This window comes from Equus asinus, chromosome 10 (assembly GCF_041296235.1).
Source record: "Equus asinus isolate D_3611 breed Donkey chromosome 10, EquAss-T2T_v2, whole genome shotgun sequence".
NCBI classification, from domain to species: domain Eukaryota; kingdom Metazoa; phylum Chordata; class Mammalia; order Perissodactyla; family Equidae; genus Equus; species Equus asinus.
Window position 1 is genome coordinate 82992077 of NC_091799.1, and position 20763 is coordinate 83012839.

At 41.0% G+C, this 20763-nt stretch overlaps 1 protein-coding gene across 4 annotated transcripts in view; it reads left to right on the forward strand.

Moving 5' to 3' along the window:
- The first annotated feature begins 7285 nt into the window (after positions 1-7285).
- The window catches only part of ZFR (zinc finger RNA binding protein), a 67017-nt gene continuing 53539 nt past the window's right edge, over positions 7286-20763 (forward strand). For 2 of the 4 annotated variants that reach the window (XR_011506519.1, XM_044779455.2), the window contains exons 1-2: positions 7286-7486; positions 7778-7877. Coding sequence is in view for 2 of the 4 variants with exons in the window: in XM_044779455.2 (XP_044635390.2) it covers positions 7450-7486; positions 7778-7877 (137 nt within the window). In the remaining 2 variants the exon portion in view is untranslated. The remainder of the gene's footprint in view (positions 7487-7777; positions 7878-20763) is intronic. The other 2 variants (XR_011506518.1, XM_044779454.2) reach the window with 1 other exon arrangement.

A 20763-nucleotide genomic window follows, 5' to 3' on the forward strand; every position in this document is an offset into this window, starting at 1 on the left:
AAATTTTAGTTTCTGTCACACTAGCCAAATTTCAAGAGCTCAATAGCCATTTGTGGCTGGTGGCTACCATGTTGCAGAATGCAGATATACAACATTTCCACCTTTGAATAAAGTTCTACTGGACAGTGTTGCTCTAGAGGGTGGGTTCTAAGCAATATGCCCTTCAGCATCTCTCATTAATGATCAGATCAAGCTCTAAATCAGGTGATAGTATGGCTCAGACTCTTATCCAAGCCCCTAAATAGCTTTATTCCTTGTGGCTGCCTTGAGTCCCCCAGGTTCTTCAGATTCCAAAGAATATGTTACTGACACAAAGAAACCCTTACAGCACCAGTGTTGGGTGTGAGACTTGGCAGCAGATAACATGTGCTAGAGTGTCAGGGGAGCTGGGAAGACTAAGATAGGTTAGCATTTGCTTTTGTGGCTAGTGCCGTGGCAGGTGGCAGTTGGAGGAGGGGGAGGAAGATACCAAAGATATATATCATAAAACCAGTGTCCTCAAGGAATGAAGACATAAGATTAAGCTCATTCATCCCACAAACAGTTATATAGTGCCTACGTTGTTATTGTCATGGTCCTAGGCATTGGGAATTTAGTGGCAGATAAAACTGACTTGGTTCCCGACCCTGTGGAACTTACACACTTCCCTGGGGGAAAGAAAAACATTGAGCAAGAAATGACAGGTCTGATGTGTGTTAGGAAATGCAAAGTATGGGATACTTTGCAATGAAATAATTAGAGAGCTGATAATGTAAGTGCTCCAGGAGTTTTCGGTGAGAAATAGCTGCGTACACGAATAGGACACGTTCTTCCTTTAGGCAAGTGGGAATCTTTGTAAAGTGTTCAGCAGGGTAGTGACACATTGGTCAGAAGGGTTTTAGGGTGGTGGTATGTTAGAGGTTAGGCATTCTGGAGTCAGGTTGGCCTAGATTTAAATCCTGCCTCTGCCACTTATTAGTTTTGTGAACTCAGTTTTATCTTTTCTAAATGGGACGAGCATAATAGACCCTACCTCATAGCTTTTTATAGAGAATAAATGATTGTAATGTACATTGTTCTTCTTATCATGTTTAATGCTATTTTTTATATCCTTTGATAATTATTTGGAAGATGGGTTTGATAAGATTAGATCCTTAGGAAGAGAGACCAATTAGGAGGCTACTGAAGTGGACTTGGGCAAGAGATAAACTAGGGCAGTGGCTGTGGAGAGAAGAAAATTTGAGATATTTAGAAAGTTTTTAAAAAAAGGATATATCAGCAATTCCATTCAGGAGAATTGAAAACATATGTTCATACAAGAATTTGTATTAGTCAGGGTTCTCTGGAGAAACAGAACCAATAGGATCTATAGTGATATATATAAGAGAAGATTTATTATAAGAATTGGCTCACACTGTTATGGAGGCCGAGAAGTCCCTCGATCTGCCATCTGCAAGCTGGAGAACCAGGAAAACTGGTGACAAAATTCAGTCTGAGTCTAAAGGCCTGAGAATTGGGACCAATGGTCTAAGTCCCCGTGGAAATCAAAAGGCCCAAGAACCAGGAGCTTCAAGTCTGAGGGCAAGAGAAGATGGATGTCTCAGCTCAAGCAGAGAGAGCAAATTCGGCCAACCTTTTTGCTCTATTCAGGGCCTCCACAGATTGGATGATGCCCACCTGCCTTGGTGAGGGCATCTTTACTCAGTCTAATGATTCAAAGGCTAACTTCTTCCAGAGACACCCTTACAGACACACCCAGAAATAATGTTTTAACCAGCTATCTGGTCATCCCTTAGCTCAGTCAAGTACACACACAAAATTAACCATCACAAATGTTGACAGTAGCATTACCCTTAATAGCCAAACAGTGGAAACAATCTAAATGTCCATCAACTTATGAATGATAAGCAAGATGTGGTATATCCAAACAATGAAATATTATTCAGTCATAAAAAGGAATGGAGTACTGATACATGCTACAACATAGACGAAATTTGAAACATTAGACTAAGCGAAAGAAGCCAGATACAAAAAGCCCCATATTCCATGATTCCATTTATATTAAATGTCCAGTATAGACAAATCCATAAAGACAGAAAGTATATTATAGTGGTTGCCAGGGACTTGGAGGAGGGGGGCATGGGGAGTACCTGCTAATGGGTACAGGATTTATTATTGGGCTGATGAAAATGTTCTGAAATTAGAGAATGGTAAGAGTTGCACAATTTTGTGAATGTACTAAAAACCACTGAATTGAACACTTTAAAAGGTGAGTCTTATGGTATGTGAAATATATCTCAATAAAAAATTTAATAAAAAAATAGTATAACGGGGTGACAGAGATCAGAGACTATGCCAAGAGATCCTTTACCCCTAAAGACATTGCTAATATCTTCTATCTTAGTGGGAACCAAAAGGATTGCATTAAGTACTTGCTGTGTGCCAAGCAATGTTCCAAGAACTTTACACATATTCATTTAATGCCCGTAACAGCCATATGAACTAGGTGTCATCAGTTCCCGAGGAAAGAGACCCAGAGAGGTTACATAACTTGCCCCAGGTCTACACAAGTAGAAAGCGGTACAGATAGGATTTGAACCCATAAAACCTGGCCCTACATATATATATCTTCTGCACTAAACCCCCTTTTGACCAATAGCTGTCACTGTGTTTATCAAGGATGCATTTCCTCTCTCTGGATTACGTCACTGTCTGATCTTGGACCACGGTTCTCAGTTTGTGCCTTACTTCTTTCAAAGTCCTTCATATCTCCACCCATTTATCCACCATCCGCCATCCATTGGCCAAAACCTCAAGATAGAACTCAACTAGATTCTGAAGAATAGCCTTCCACTGCAGCACATCTCCTAGACCACAGAGTTATTCCTCCAAGGGAGGGAATGAGAGCAGAGGGAAGGGAGAGACAAGGAGAAAGGAGAAGAGGGCAGGGGAAGGAAGAATTTAGATGGGCCTGCTTCCTGGTCTTTCACTGTCACACCCCACCAGCTGGAGTGTGTCCTTCAGATGAGAATTTCCTGAACAAAGTCAGAGCTTTCCTTTTGAACCATGAACCCATTTGGCCCTTAGGAGCCAGTCTGACAGTTGAGCCAGCTCCCTGGCCTGCCCTGTTGTCCTCCACATGCTGTCCCCTCCCACCACCACTTGCCTGTATTGGTGAGGTCTCAGGATGCCTGGAGTCTCAGCCTGTCCAAGTAACAACCAGAGCTGGAGCCTCACTTCCCTTCCTTTATTTCTTAGCCCCAAATGCAATGACTATAATTATCCTGGGAAGGATCACAGGTTGCACGGGAGCGTTGGGCCTCCTTGCTCCCTCTCTGGGCTCCCAGGCAAATGATGACGCAGCAGCAGCAGTTGGTCCCTTGCCCCCCCTTGCATGCCTCCCAAAGATCCTCCATGCTGCCCCTCCCTATCCAGGTACCTCCCATTTTAAGCCCTTGTGGACTTGATCTTCCCTGTTCCCTACAAAAAAAATTCCCATTCTTTGGCTCATTATCACTTGAGTCGTGATAAGAATGGCTGGTGGTTAGAATAACAGGCAACACTCACGTAGTGCCTGCAGGGAGCCCAGCACTGATCTAAGAGCTTTACACCGAGGAAGTCGTTAAGCCCTACCAACAACCCTACCACAAAAGTGTAGAGACCACTTTCATCATCTCTACTTATACAGGAGAAAAATGATGCACAGAGAGGTTGTGGCTGAGGTCACATAGCAGTGAGTGACAGAGCTGAGATGTGAAGTCAGGTGGGTCCAGCTTCAGAGTCTTTGCTCTTATTCACCACGCCATACTCCTGATGGTATAGGGTAGCTTATATGTTATCCTTTCTGGCTGCCATGTTTGTATGTTAACAAGAATGTTCAGGATACCAGGACTTGACTCAAAGGAGCGACTACAGGCAACTAGATATATTTTCAATGAATTTAGGGGCAGGCCTTCTCAGGCTAGCTCCACCTTGTGGTTGACAGGTCTGCCAATGAACATTTCCTCCTTTACCTTCTGATACCAGTTGAGGTTCCTAATGATGACCCTGAGGCACTACAGGTTCCTAAACTGCCTTCTGAGTCATCAAAGAAAGATTAAACCGTGCACAGCCCAGTTCATTCATTAAATGAGTACTTACTGGATGCCTATCACCAGGCACCCAACATTGGCACCCTGCCTTCATCAAGCTGTAGTTTGATGGGGGAAATACATATTAATCAAATAATCACACAACAAGTGTAAGATTGCAACTGTGACAAAGGAGAGATGTCTGGTGTTCTGAGAGCATAAAAAGGGTCTGATCGATGGAGGGGGTCAGGGAAGGCTGAGGAGGAGTTGACTGAGTGGAGGTCTTGAAGCATGAGGGTTAGCTAGGTGAAGAGGAAGGAAGAATAGTCTAGGAAGGGAGGACATGCAAAGCCCTGGGTAGGAGAGGAAGCATGGGAAATAGGAGGCCAAGGTAGCTGGAATGAAGAGAATAAGGGAGAAGATGCTGGAAAGGCAGGTAGGCCAGACCACAGAGGGCTTTGCAGGCCACATGGAAGAGTTTTGCTTTGTCCTAAGAGGAAGGGAAGCACAGAAGGGTTTGATCAAATTTGCATTTTGAACCCATCCCTCTAGCTGAAGCGTGGAAAATGACTAAGTGTAATTTTTTGTATTCTGATGCCAATCATCTCTGGACACAAAGGATGACAGCTATTATAATCAGTTGCTTCCAGTCAAGTCTCCTGCCTTCTCCTGTTGGTCCAGAGGATTGTATATTGCTACGTTGCCTAGACCGGATACACTCTGGGACATAAACCTTTTAAGGCAGAGCCAATTACTTTTCGGTCTTAGGTGAATGACTTGCACAGTGCATTCACTTACTAGAAGATAAATTTTAAAAAGACTCACAATCATCTAGCCTTGTTCTTTTCACATAAAATATCCTGTGCTTGGTGCTGCTTCACAGAAATGCTGCCTCATTTAACCCCCACCACAGACCTGTGAGGGAAATATGATTGTTATTCTTGTCACACAGGTTCGGAAATGTTAATAACGTGCTCACGTCATTCTGCTATTAAATGCCCAGGAAAAGGATCCGAGTCTTCTTGATTCCAAGTCCATTTCAAAACTCCTTCCTTAAATAAGCCCAAGTCAGGAGTAAGTTGAGCCCCTTCCTACAGATTCCCTCTTGGAGGAGAGCACTGTTGTAAACAATTTTCACTACTGCCATGCCCACCTTGACCTTTAAGAACAGTTACCAAAGAGAAGAGGCCCGCCTCCCTCTTTCTAGTTACCTGCTTGCTCACTGGGGTGTGCCAGCAGCCCTCTTCCATCCTCTAGAGGCCTGCCAAGCAACCAAGCATAAAATTGGCCTAAAAAGAATCTTCTTAGGCAGGTGGTTAAACACCTGTCTTTTCTCCTCCAATTTTATTCAAATAGCCTAGTAACTAACAGTACAAGTTTATCAAAGCAGTTACAGTCAGTGCCTTGAAGGCTTGATTGTTCCATGAAGTTCAAGGCAAATTACTTTTAAAATGCAGTTCTAATGTCCTACGTGTAGGAGATATTTTTTTCTTGGAGCACAAACAACTTTTGCCTGGGTAAACATCAGTATTCTCAAAAGCAATGATATTGAACATTTTCTATTTTTTGAAATGAATAAGAGGATAAATCAGAGAGGTTCTTAGAAGCTGTAACTTTGTAGGAGGTGAGGGGGAGCAGGGTTGGCACAAATAAGAATTGAGGTATTGTTTCTGCTCTGGTATAAGAAGGTGGGATAAAGTCCTAAACGTCATGAGTGAGTTCTGATTCACCCTTTGCATTTCTTCTTAAGGCTCATATCCAACATTGAGGAGAGGCAAGGAGCAGAGGGCCTGGGGGGTGGGCATGGAGAAGGTGAGGAAGAGGTGAAATGGAGCACTTAGGCATTGATAGAAGACAGGAAAGATATAAGGTGGGAGAAGATAGTCAATCAGAAAAGGGACTGCAAGAGGAAAGAGAATGGTTGGAAATGAACTAGGAAAGTAAAGAGAAAAGAGTGAGAAAGCAGAGGGAAGAAAGAAATGCTTGCGTAGGGGAAGAGTATCATTCTGGCCTTACTATGAAAGATCTGGCACCCTTACCAAAGACATTTCTTTATTTCTTTTTCTTTCTGTCTTTCTTTCTTTGTTCTTTCTTTCTTTTCTTTTCCTTTTTTTTCTTGCTGAGGAAGATTCGCCCTGAGCTAACATCCGTTGTCAATCTTCCTCATTTTGTTTGCTTGAGGAGGATTCGCCTTAAGCTAACATCCGTGCCAATGCTCCTCTATTTTGTATGTGGGTTGCTGCCACAGCATGGCCCCCACAAGTAGTGTAGGTCAGTGCCTGGGAAGTGAACCTTGGCCACAGAAGCAGAGCTTGCTGAATCTAACCACGGGGCCAAGAGACTTTCTGATCCAGTCTCCCTATCACTCAACTCCAGCCAGACTAACTTCCTTGCAGCTCCTTAGCACCCCGCCTTCAGGACCCTCCACTAACTGTCCTTCCCCCAGGCATCTATGTGCTTGTCCCTCACTTCCCTCAGGACTCTACTCAAGTGGTGGCCCTATCCACACCCTACATGCTACAGCACCTCCCTCCACTCTCTTTACCCTGCTTTACTCTTAAAGCTGCAATCACCATCCAACGTATTGTTTATGCGGCTATTGTTTGACACCTCCAGGGCTTCCCAGGAGGTAAATTCCAAGTGAGCAGGGACTTCATTTTGTTCACCGCTGTATCTCCAGGACCTGGCCTGACACTTTATGGGGGCTCGATATACGCTGAATGACTCAAGGAGTGGGTGCAGGTCGGGGAGAGGGTACGGGAAAAGGCGAGTTCCGGAGGGGTGTTTGGAAGTGTGCTTCCAATCCAACAGAAGAGCACCATTTGCCATTCTTTTTCTCTTTCTCTCCCCCTCGTCTTTCCCTCCCCAATATAAAGGCTAGGACCAGAAGCAGGAATGCGGGAAATAAGGAAGAATCCAAATTAGTCCGGCTCAAATTCTGATGAAAAGTGCACAGGCCAGAAAGACTGGAAGGTAGAGAACAAATGCACACGCCAAAGTGAAAGAAAAGAGAGAAAAGTAACAGGAAAAGGCCAACAGACGTCACTCTCCCGGATCACTCTCCCCGATTCCCTCACGGCCGGGCGAGGAGCCCCTCGCACGCTCCTCTACCGCCCGGGTCGCGGCCAGCCGCCACCACGGCCTTGGAGAAGGCCAGGCCTGCTCACCCCCGCGGGCGGCACCCCCCAACTCCCCCGCCAGGCCCGCCTGGGCCGAGGCCCCGGCACGCGCTCTCTGGAGCCGCGAGGGCGGCGGGGACTACAGCTCCCAGGGTGCCGCGCGCGGGGGCGCCTGCGCAGTGCGGCGGGAGGCGGAGGTCTGTTCTCCGCTGAGGAGGAGCGGGGCAGAGGAGGGAGGCAGCGGGTGAGAGTTCAGAGTTCAGCAGCAGCAGCCCGAGCCCATGATTCCCATATGCCCTGTAGTTTCTTTCACCTATGGTGAGTATAATGTGCCCCACCGAGGCCCCCGCCTGGCCCCTTCCCCGGCCCGGGGCCGCGGGGAGGCACGGGGGTTGGGGCTGGCTCCGGGGAGGAGGCGGCGGCCGCCACCGGGGCGTGCGAGTGAGTGAGGGAGTGCTAGGCGGGAGGGGGAGGCGGCGCGGCCCGGCCCCGGGCCGGCGAGGGCGGCTTCTCACAGCGCCTCTCTCTCTCCCTTTCCCTCCCTCGGCGTCTCTGCCCCTCGGCGCCTCTCCTCCCGCCATGGGACCCGACTCTCCGTGCCCGCCGCAGTGCCCAGCCGGCTGGGGGAAGATGCCAAAATGGCGACCGGCAACTACTTTGGATTCACCCACAGCGGGGCGGCGGCGGCGGCGGCTGCGGCCCAGTATAGGTAACGGCTCCCCGCCCCCTCCCTCCTCGCCCCTGCCCGCCCCTCCGCCCCGCTCCCGCCGGCACGACGCCCCCGCGCCGGCCCCCGCCCGGCCGCCCCGAGCCCCGGCCCGCGGCAGGCCCGGCCCCGCGGCCTCTCCCGCCCCGCCCGGCCCGCGGCGGGGAGCGGCCTCCGGGGGGCGGGGGCGAGGGACGGCCGGGGTGTGGGGACGTGGAGGCCGCCGGGGCTCTGGGCCGCCCCGCAGCTAAAATGGCCTCCCGCGGCTTCGGAGCCCGGCGGGCGGAGGGAGGGAGCGAGGCCGAGGCTCTGACTCCCCCAGTCCCCGCCCCCCCCCCCCCCCGGCCAGCCCCCTCCGCCGGCCCCCGCCCGCTCGGGGACGGAGAGGGTGGGCGAAGGGGAGCGCGGCGGCGCACTGCCCACCGGCTTCGCCCCGGCCCCCGGAGCCCGGATCACGTTTCCTTTTCTCGAGGACGTTTCCTTTTCTCGGGGATCTTCTTCTCCGTCCTGTGGCTTCCCCCGACCCCCCACCCGAGCCCCGCAAACACACTGCGACTGTCACTACCTTCACTGGGCCCCTTTCGTTTTCCCTCCAAGGAGGGATGGAAAGATACCAACCACCTGTGAATTGTGTAGTCGGTAGACTGGAAAAGATGTTCGAAGTTTCTGGTGCCGATAAATGAGCCCACAGCCTTGTTCTAGCCGTGGAGTTGAGGCTCCGGGTGGGCCCGTAGTTCCTCCGGCGGGTCTCCCCCGGGGAAGGAAAGTGCGGGGAGAGGGTCCTGAGTTGCTGTACTGCGCCATCTGAAGTCGCTCCCGTAAGGGGAGCTCTAATTTCTGGGGTGGCTGTAGTTCGTTATACAGCTTATCAAAGGAAAAAACAAGAACCCTAGATTTTTTTTTGTTGTCGTTGTTACTTTTGAGTCAGTCTGAGGCCCTTCAGATTCAGACCGTAAGCATACAGGGCTCGTAAGTATTAGATACGCTTTTTCTGGAGAGAGATTGTATTAGATATCTGAGTGTATTAGGTGCGTTAGCTATTGGTTAAACCCAGGTAGTTTATTTGTTTCCGGCGGCGGGTTGTGTAATGGAAAGGGCATCATTGGGAACCAGAAGGCCTGGGTTCTGGGCTCTTTTTCCTCTTGATTTTATGGCGGTGGGGACGTCACTTAATTTGGGCTTCATTTTCCTCATCTGTAAAATGAGATCCTGGGCTATCTTTTGGGGTTAAAACTCGTAATTGTGAGAAAAAAGTTGCCGTGTTTCATAGTATTCTAAGATGCTGTTTATTGTAAGGGATATCGTTATTTTTTGTATCACTAAAAAAGATTGGGGTTTTTCAAATATTAAACCCTTTGCTTGCAAGTCGTGATAATTAAACAGCTAACAAAGTCTGAGCTACTTTGATGAAACGCTTTAGGGCTAATAATGTTTGTGGAAAGAGAAAAACATCAAGCCATTTTCTTTTTCTGGGAAACAAGAAATAGCTAATCAGCATCCGTGCCATAATTCCAGTGCTACCAGGTACTTTGTGTTCTCCACAAGGATGTATTTAACCGTTACAAATTTTACTTGTTTCACATAATATTTTTCTGTTACCATAGGCAGAGTAATAGGTTTTTGGATTATTAACTGTTCACTTACTGAAAATGTATTGGGTCTGGTTCTTTGTGGCAGTATTGAAATATTTTTTCTAATGTGAGCCTACAGATTGAAGTGAGGGCAGGAAATGCCAATTTAAGGATACTTAATCGTTTTTTGATAAAATAGTTGCATGTATGTGTTTTATCCCAATATAGGAAACTATTACAGAATTTCTGTACCTAACTTTTCTTTGGCCTTGAATCTCATAAAGTTTCAGTAAACTGTAACAACAATGCAAATTATTAAATTGCTTGTTATGTGTATGTCTAATAAGAAAAGACTAGTCTTTTGACATTATTTCTACGTATAGTAGCAAAACTAATTAAGATACTCTGTCCTTGTATATAAATGTAGTACATGGAAATTGTTTGCTTTTAATGGAAAGAAATCAGGCCTGGTAGTGCTAGTACTTAGGCTCAAGGAGGATGAACAACAGCATTAATAATAAAAGCATATGCAAAGAATGCAGTGACGATGCTCATTTTTCTTCATGTCTAGAAATTGTCATAATTTTTAGACATGGAAGACCAAGGCTTACTTTGCAATTTTTTTTTAATTTGAAGGATGCAAACTCGGAAATCTTAAGTGTTTGCATGTGGATGATGTGAATATGTAGTTCATTCACCTATCATTAAATACAGATAACTGAAAGTAACTATCCTAAGTCTAGATTTAATTCTGGTTCTTAGTTTTCTTGGTTACAGCTATGTATGGTATTTGATTAAGTTTATTTTAAATTCAGATTTTATTGCTTGTTAATATTTGAGATTCGTAATGGCATTCTAAAGATCAAGCTTCTTTAAGAGATGTTATAAAGATCTCTTCTAAGTTCTGCTACTGATAACTTCTAGATAAACCAAGTTTTTCATTTGTATAATGCATATTAAACACTTTTGTGGTAAGCATTTACTTAATCCTTGTGCTACATGTTCCATTAGTTACTGAATGTTTTTCTTCCCACTTTGTGTATTTTTTAAGTCAAGTAAATAAATCTATTATACCATTTGCCACTCTTGCAAATGTAATGTTTTCATTTTCTGACTTTTCATGTGTTTTTCCCTTAGAAATGAAGAAATCAAAAAAAACTTTAAGTATTAATTTGTATGAGTTTATGTATGTGTATTTCTGGTAGGATGTTAATTTGGGGTGTGCAGGATGAAGTATATCTCAATCATGCTGGAAAAATAGGGATGGCTTTATGGCAGGAAGGGAACTTGGCTGGGTAGGCAGCGTACTTCAGTAGAGTACCTTTTTTGTTTGAGGAGATAGGATTAACTTTTAGACAGACAAATCTAATTTTATAATAAATCTTGGAAACAATTATTTTAACAATTATAAGGACATAAGGTAGCAAACAATGTGAGGAAAGATAATTCTCAATGGAAAAAACTTTCTAATTAATAGTTTCTTTGGATCAAAATCATTTTTTTCCCCTCCTTCATTGGCAGTGATACAGAAGTTCTCATAAGAGTTCAGTTTTTGAAGGGGGGTTGTGACATATACAAATATATGTATATGTAGTATAAAATAAAGTAATCCTTTGTTATATTGCACTATTAAAAGAACATAGCCATTTCCTTCAGAGTTTTAAACAGCCCGTTTCCCTTTACTTACTCTTTAGAAAAGCCTTGGACGTATTACTTCCTTGTCATCTTTCCATCTAATCTGTCTAATCACGATACTTTTCCATTACCTGGATAACCTAAATCTTTAGCTTGTGCGTAAACTAATTTTCGTTGTGATATACATATGTTTTAGTGTATCAGTGATACCTGAATGTTATTCTCCCTTCAATAAAGTCAGCGCTTCGTGGTTTTTTTGGTGAGGAAGATTGGCCCTGAGCTAACATCTGTTGCCAGTCTTCCTCTTTGTGCTTGAGGAAGATTCACTGAGCTAACATCTATGCCCATCTTCCTCTATTTTGTATGTAGGTTGCTGCCACAGCATGGCTTGATGAGCAGTGTGTAGGTCTGTACCCAGGATCTGAACCAGCAAACCCTGGGCCACTGAAGCAGAATGTGCGAGCTTCACCACTATGCCATCAGGCTGGCCCCTAAAGTTAACTATTTTAAATAGTCATTTGTCAACTGTTTTTTTTTTTTTTTAACCCATTTTATATGTAGTGTTTATTGAATTCAAAGACTTTAGAGATAGTATAAAGGTGCAAAATAACTACCTTCATATTTTTAGAGTCTTAGCAGATGTTGTTACATGATAAATGTTTAAATGGATTTTGACTGTTGTCTGGACATTGGTTTAAATTAAGCATCTGCTAGTCAAAAGAAGGCATTTCATCTAATGATTCTTGAGATGTCTTCAGCACATCTGTTCCTAAAGATTAAGTATCTCTTCACATCACTAAGATAACTTGGTTATGCTGATTAGCTGGTCAGTTTTCCTCTTTTTTCCTTTCTCTTTCTTTTTTACTTTTTATTTGAATATGGTGTTAAGAATATTGTGTCTTGAAGGAAAGAATATAAGTAACAGTAGTAGGGTAGAAAAGGAGTAATCACTGAGAACATGAAAAAACCAGGTGAACAGGTTTTTGAAACCAATCACAGTGATGGAAATATACTGGCCGTACAAAAAAAAAATTACTGCAACTGCTAATTATATCATCTCTTTCATTGTTGAATCAGAGATCTTAGTATTCATGTTGCATGAATGAGTTTGATATAATGAAATTTTCTTTCCAAAAAGATTGCTGCTGTTACATTGATGACATTTCCTGTATATGTTATTAATAGCCTTAAGAGTAGGGTGAGCCAGAATATCCCTGTATAGGATGTTTAAAGTATATGCTTGTCTGTGCTTTTGTAAACTGCCTTACAATATACTCTAATGAAAAGAAGATGAATTTGGCACTAGTCAGACTTGGGATTTGAATCCTATCTCTGCTCTTTGGTCACTTAGCCAAATCCCTAAACCAAATCTTTCTGAGACTCAGTTCCCTCATCTAACTTGCCTTGAGGTGAAGATTTAAATATAAAACTTCCTGGCCTAGTGCCTGATTTTCAGTGGGCATTTTATCAGTGCTTGTTTTCTATAGAGATTTGAATACTGTATGAGTTTTGGGGGAGGGGAGTTGTTTTTGAGGAAGATTAGCCCTGAGCTAACATCTGCTGCCAGTCCTCTTTTTGTTGAGGGAGACTGGCCCTGAGCTAACATCCGTTTCCATCTTCTTCTACTTTTTATATGTGGAACACCTACCACAGCATGGCTTGCCAAACGGTGCCATGTCCGCACCTGGGATCTGAACCGGCGAACCCCAGGCCACCAAAGTGGAACGTGCACACTTAACCATGTGCCACCGGGCCAGCCCCTGTAAGAGTTTTAAAAGAACTGCTTAGTTGGTGTCCATCGTATACTTAATATGTAGAGCTTCATAATCTCAAAGTAAAATGTTTTAAAAGTAGGTGCTTGAGTATCAATTGGTAGGCCCCAGTTTCAGTGTCAGTTTAATAGAGAAGGAAGGAAATTTTTTGTTTGCAAGCAACATGATGGTTATAATCAACAGACAAAAATATGAGAAATGATGAGTTCAGATTTTCTGGATCTAAGATCAGGCAAAAATCAGTAGCATTCTTTTTTCAGCAATATTGAATTAGATTATGAAATTTCAAATAAATCCTGTTTATGTGTAGCTCCAAAACCTAGTAAGTAGGAGTAAAATGAATGAGATATGCGAAATACTTTAAGGAAAAAAATACATTAGGATATAAAGGCCATAAAAGAAGATATAAATTGGGGCCAGCCCGGTTGCGCAGCAGTTAAGTGCGCACCTTCTGCTTTGGTGGCTCGGAGTTCACCAGTTCAGATCCCAGGTATGGACATGGCATCACATGGCAAGCCATGCTGTGGTAGGCATCCCACATATAAAGCAGAGGAAGATGGGCCTGGATGTTAGCTCAGGGCCAACCTTCCTCAGCAAAAAGAGGAGGATTGGCAGGAATTAGCTCAGGGCTAATCTTCCTCAAAAAAAAAGAAAGAAAAAAAGACAAATGAGGATGGGCTCTGTTCATGGAGTGAAAAAAATCAATACAATCAAGTTATCAGTTTTCTCCTAAGTAGTCTATATATTTAATGTAATTCCAATAAAAATATCAACAGGATTTTTGGGGTAACTGGACAAAGGGATTCTAATGCGGATAGTGAAGAGAGTATTTGTCCAAAAGTAGTCATGAGAATCTTGTAAGATGTGATAAGGGGGCTGGCCCCGTGGCCGAGTGGTTAAGTTCGCGCACTCCGCTGCAGGCGGCCCAGTGTTTCGTTAGTTCGAATCCTGGGCGCGGACATGGCTCTGCTCATCGGACCACGCTGAGGCAGCGTCCCACATGCCACAACTAGAAGAACCCACAACGAAGAATACACAACTATGTACCGGGGGGCTTTGGGGAGAAAAAGGAAAAAATAAAATCTTTAAAAAAAAAAAAAAAAGATGTGATAAGGAAGGTCTTGTATTATCAGACACCCAAACTTTATATTAAACAGGAAAATGTAGTATTGGTACAGGGATAGACAAATACGTTACTGGATTAAATTAGAGATCACAGAGATAGACTTATGCTTATGGGCTAGTTGGATTAGAATGTATAGCTGTTTAAATAGAGGTATTTGTGGAAAAAAACAAATCAGCCAGATTATTATTCAGAAACATACCATCAGGTTAATCAGAAGATAGTCCTTAGGCTTATCAATGTAGTAATTGACAAAATATGTTAAAATTACTTAGATACGTGATTAAAGGTGAGGAGTGTGTACCTCCTGTGCTTGTCCGTAAATTGTCCTTAGCACTATTCTATCAGAATTAGGATCATTGTTCTGAGTATGGCATTTCTAAGCATTTTGTGAAAGCCACGTACAGTGCACCTCTTAATTCATACTTACAGAGGACAAATTAATGAAATAAAGAATATTGGACTTTTTTTGTTTTAGTATTAGTTTTGTAAAATATGCAAATTAAAATAATATTTGTAGAGAGTAACTCACATGATATTTAGTGAACATCTACAATATGTCCCTGCTCTCAAGGAATTTACACTCAGATGAGAGTAGGGACAGCTATACCCTCAGATAACTATGCTTTGATAATGATCATAACTGAGTTTTAAGGAAATACTACAATAGAGAATTGGAGGATTCTGACTGTGGAGTTTGAGGTAGACTTCATGGTCTTTCATTCTGAAAATTGAGGGATGGTCATTTTAGACAAAGGAAACGTGTTGAGCCAAGACAGGAATGTCTTAATTGCTTGATGTGATTGAGAGTGGACGGGCCCTGAAGTCAGACTACCTGAGCTGAATCCTGGTTACCTCTACTACCTACCATGTGACCTTGGGCAGTTTCTTGCTACTTCAGTTTCTTCATCTACAAACTGGAGGTAATATTAATCTGTACCTCATAGGATTGAGATTTTTCAGAAATTCTTTGTTGACGTGTAATATACACAAAGAATTGCACCTATAGTAAGAGCATAGCTTGATGAAATGTCGTATACTGAACACATCTGTGTAACCAGCACTGAGATCAAAAAAACAGAACATTGTCAGCATCCGGAAGGCCTCTACATTCTCCATTGTGGTGTTTGAGAATTCAATGAGGTAATGTTTGTAAAGTGCTCAGAACAGTTCCTATCATATATTACATCTCCATCAATGTTAGCTGTTGTCTTCAGTAGACATTTGGAAGTGGAGCTCAGAAAATGGATGAAGGTTGGTAGTGTAAATCTGGATGTCATCCACATGATGGTGATTTACCATTATAGCTGCAGAGAAAGTACAGTGCCTGGCATACATCAAACATTTAGTAAATTCATTTTTCTTTCATTCATTCCTTTTGACATTTTCGTTCATTTTGAATGAATGAAAGAAAATAGAAAAAATAGAGCTACAGTTACAAACATCTGAGTTTAAGGCAAGACCAGAGAAAGAAACAAATACTGGTGGACAGAAAGCTGGGAGAATGTACTGTCATAAAAACCAAAAGAAGATAGAGAGATAGTCAGCAATGGTAGGGCCTTAGAGAGGCTGGATTAAAGATTTGACAGTTATCAAGTTATTGGTATAATTTTAATGGATAGCCACTATGGGAAAACTAGAATCTGATCATTTGGAGCTAAAAGACTAGCACCAAATTTTTAGAAGTTTTTTTTTTAAAGATTGGCACCTGAGCTAACGTCTGCTGCCAGTCTTCTTTTTTTTCTTCTTCTTCTCCCCAAAGCCCCCCGGTACATAGTTGTATATTCTAGTTGCAGATCCTTCTAGTTGTGCTATGTGGGACGCTGCCTCAGCATGGCCTGATGATTGGTGGCCTGTCTGCTCCCAGGATCCAAACCAGTCAAAACCTGGATCGCTGAAGTGGAGTGCGCAAACTTAACTACTTGGCGGGGGGACTGGCCCCTAAAAGTTTTGTAGTCTAAATTAGTATACAGATAAGTTCTTGAGGGTCCTAGAGGTCAAATGGGCTTAAAGTATTGGAAGCACTATGTTTGAAGATCAGTTAAGTGAAAATAATTTTTTAACTCATTTTTTATTTCTGGGAGAAAATATATATTGTATAAAATACATTACATTGGTATAGTAGTCAGCATTAAATGAGCAGAGAATGTCCTTGAAAAGAGATTTGAAGAAATCTGACACTTTTTGATAGGAAAAACAGTAAGAAAGCCTCTTTAAACAATAACCGTATAGATGTGGTCAGGGAATGCTATGATTATGAAGATGGCTTTATAACTTTTCTCACTCTCCCAGTCCTGCCCATCCCAAACTATTTTTTACTATAAGCAGGATGGTCATTATAAAATGTAGATTTAATTACAGCATTCTTCTGTTAAAATCCTTCATTGGCTACCCATTACTTTGAGAATATCTGGTTATCTTAGCTTTATATTTAGAGGACTTCGGGATGTTTTTACAGGTTTATGATTCCTTATCCACATTTATGAAATTCAAAAACTTCTGAAAATACTCCTAGTAAGTTTGTAAAAACAATTTCACAGTAAAAACCAACCTGAAGTGTCAGGAGGCTGTTTTCAGTTCTTTTTTCCATCTCACTGTGAATATTCATACCTTTCCCTGAAGAAACGTTAATATGTTTGAGAAATGATGAAGGATGTGGTTTTCTTGAGTCTAGAAAATTATAGGGCATTTTGGTTTAACTAACTTACAGTATCTATCAGCATTTATCAGTAGTTTGAGAGTATATTTGAGCAGTTCTATATACAAATAGTTACCAGGATTGACGTTTCGTGACTTTTTCTTTCTTAGAGATCTTCCAGAGAATACAGTTTGCTTATTTTTTTTAATTTGCTTATTTTTTAAAATGGAATAAAATTGATTTTATCTTGGAATTACCATTGGATCCTTTTTCTAACTCTAAGAGTTACAGTATGACATCCTAGTGGTCTTATTTTTCTGTATCTTGAAACATTTTGCTGTTTCATCATCCTAGGAATTATTTCCTCTTTACTTGTCACTTATTCCCAACTAGGCTAAAGAAGACTAATAAAATAGGAAAACAGAAGATGTTGGAATCACTAGAAGGAAGATAACAGTAGTGAAATAATTGGAGGATATTGCATTGCCCAAAGTGCTGCATAACCCTTCAAGAAAGATGAAAGAAAATAGAGAAACGACCTTTAAAGTTTGCTTTTAGTTTTCCTTCAACACAGTTGAGGAATCAGAATTATTTATTCCATGTCCATACTGGCAAAGAGAAGAAAGTTAACAGAGGCAGATGTTTGACAATTGTTAGATAAATAAGATGAATGCAAAAGATAGCACCACTCTAGAGTAATGGTGATGGCGAAATTGATTGTGTAAGCAAAATCTCAGACTGAGTCTTCAGATACAATCTCCTTGATGAATTTTTTCAAACTCAAGAATCAGTGAGTAGACATTATATTTGTAAGGATAAAAAAGGAAATGTGGTATTCTCATCTAGTCAATAGAAATGACTTCATTATATAATGTTCTGTGATAAGATCCAGGACATCCCATTTTGCTAAAAGTGTATGTGGCAGAATTCTTTGATTTTTTTGTGATGTTTGTGCACCAGAAGAATTTACTTGATATGATTCAACTGGTGGACAAATGCTGAAGGCAGGTGAATATACAAAGGTAATTGGAAGGAAATAGATGGTGGAGAAATGAAAAGATTCGTTAGATTGATCATTCCAAACCTAAAATTGAAAATGTTTTACAATTTTGAAGCAAAGAAGATGACCATCTCTTCAACAAAATATGAGCCATCAGATGTTTCAAAAATTGTTTAAACATTGCACTTTGACAATTCAAGTGCAGGAAGAAGAACCAGAAGTAGTGATGAGTTAGAACTCATTAGAGATATATTTGAAATCTGGAATCAGCATTTATGAGATGGACATGTTCCGGGTTCATGCATGAAAGTTGATGAAAGATTATGTTCAGAGAACATGGTCCATTTTGTGTGTATATATCTTTAAAACCAGGACAATATGAAAAAAAAATTGGGGTTTAAGGTACTTCTTATGTTAAAATTCCTAATAGTTTTTCATTATCCTTTATTATGTAAATTATTTGTCAAATGACTTCAAAAATAGAAAAAATGTAAACGATCCAATGGACCCAGATGGTGAATGGTAATGGCTATTTTTCCTGGTATGTTGAGAGTTAAAGATCCTAAGAAAACTATTAACAGTTTTCATATGACATTTAATCAACCCACTCCTCTGTAGTCTGCCACTCTAATGAGTTAGTGAAAATCATAGTATTGGTTGTTTTATTTTCTCTAGTTTTTTGGAAGAAATGGAGCCTGAATTTAAATTTCTTATAAAATTCTATGTTGATAGAGTTATTGTTTTAATAGCATTGTAAAGTTACTGGGAGCATGACATTATAATATCAAGTATAAAGATAGTTAAAGGTGGTTTGTCTTTGGAGTGATTCTATGAGGAAGGTTATTTTTGCATCTTTTTCCACATTGTAAAATATTAAACTCGAAGTTAAATCTGTCACTAATTTTGTAGATACATAAAATACTGTAAAAGAAAAGATCAGCAATATCGAGCATTAAATTTGGACTAATGGAAAGGTTAAATTGTGTTTTGTGTGCTGTGAAAAGGGGTGAAAAAAATGTTTTATCTGTCAGTTACTTTGCCATTTTATCCAAAATTGAAACAAATGCACATATACACAGTCTATTTCCAGAGGAGAAAAGCATATCTAATAGTTTATGTGACAGAAGCTGTCTACAGTTTCTTGATTGATGCTTTTCCCTCATTCCTTTTACAAGGTTAGAAATTAAACATTCTACTTCTGTCCTGTAGTGATTCCTCTAGAAATTTATCATGAGTATTTCACTTAGTCTAAAGTTAATCAGTATCTTTACTCTCCGAAAAATTACAAGGACTTAAAAGGCTTTAACCTTGATCAATCCCCTCCTGATTTTTGTGCTGTTGTACAATATTTTAGATTTTTCTTTAACCCTGCAGCCAGTCATTGTTGAACAATTATTGTTTTATATAGTCAGTGATTATTTAAGTTTACCTTCATATTTACCACATTTTTTTGACTTAACATTCATTCATTCTCAGATCATTTTCATTCTTCCTAAAGTAAATCTTTGAGAATGTCTTTAAATGTGGGTCTATTAGTAAGGATTTTTTTTGTTTTTTTGTTTTTTCTCAGAATGTTTTTAATTCACCCTCATTCTTGAGAAGTTTGTTGGGGCTCCTGAATCTGATGATTGTTATCTTTCATTAATTCTGGGAACTCGCATACATTCTTTTAGATGTTTCCTCTCTCCCATTCTTTTCCTCCATTTGAAACTCCTGTTTGATGTAAGTTACCACTTTTTATTCTGTCCTCCAGGTCTTTTAAGTTCTTTAATTAATTTTTCATCTCTGTGCATTTTGGGTAATTTTTATAGATACTTTGTAGTTCACTAATTTTGTCCCAGCTGTGTCTAATCAGTTGTGTAATGCCTTTCTAAGTTTCTGATTATAATTTTTATATTCTATATTTCATTTCTGGAAGTTCTGTTTGGTTCTTTTAAAAATTCATCTGGTTGTGTTTGATCAATCTTTTGGTCCTTGGTCTTAGTTTTGTTAATCTCTTTTACTTCTTTAAGTGTACTTATTTTATATTTTGTATCCAATAATTCTAATAATTGTGGTGTTTTGGAATTTTTTTTTATTCTGCAAACTCTTTCTTATAATAACTTGTTTCCTTATGGGTTTTGTTGTGGGGTTGTTTTTTTGGTTTTTTTTTTTTGAGGAAGATCAGCCCTGAGCTAACGTCTGCTGCCAATCCTCTTTTTGCTGAGGGAGACTGGCCCTGAGCTAACATCCATGCCCATCTTGCTTTACTTTATATGTGGGACGCCTACGACAGCATGGCTTGAGGAGCGATGCCATGTCTACACCCGGGATCAGAACCAGCAAACCCCAGGCTGCCGAAGCAGAATATGTGCACTTCACTGCTGTGCCACTGGGCCGGCCCCTATATTAAAATTTTTAAAAATAGCTATTAACTTACTTTAAAATAAGAATAAAACCACTACATGCTAATCAAAAATACCTTTATGAAAAATAACTACTTTCCTACCCCCTAAGAAATAGTGAAACAAGAGGCATTATTTTACATTTTTACAAATCTTAATATCTCAGTTAAGATGGTTGGAGTCTCAAATCTGCTTCTGCATTCATTCTGTTGCAGTAAATTGTTTGGGTTAAAATATATGAAGGCAATCTAACTGGAAAAGGGACAACCTGCTGGAGCCTCTGAAAGGATCTTAGGGACCCTTACCAGTCCTTGGATCACATTTTGAGAACCACTGTTGTATAGAAACTAAAAGAGGTATAGAAATGTTTTCCCTGTTACTAGATGCCACTTATAAGGACAAGCCATTTGTACATGTAAGTTATCTTAATTTCAGTAGTGACTATAAATTTGGTATAACATAAATCCAGGTCATATTAATGGAATTTGAAAGCACTAAAAATGGTCTAGAGTTGAGTATAGCTTGGGGTTAAATGTAGAAATGTAGAAATTAGAGTCGAGTTGGAGTAACTAGAAAGAAGTATTTAAATTTGGGGTTGGTTGGTCTTTCGGGTTGCCAGTTTGAGAATTCTATTCCAATACTTTTATGCTTTTTTTCCGCACAGTAATACATGAAGTAATTAAAAATAAAATAGCATAGGCACTGGTCTGGTGGTGCAGCAATTAAGTTTGCATCCTCGCTTCGGCAATATGGGGTTCACGGGTTT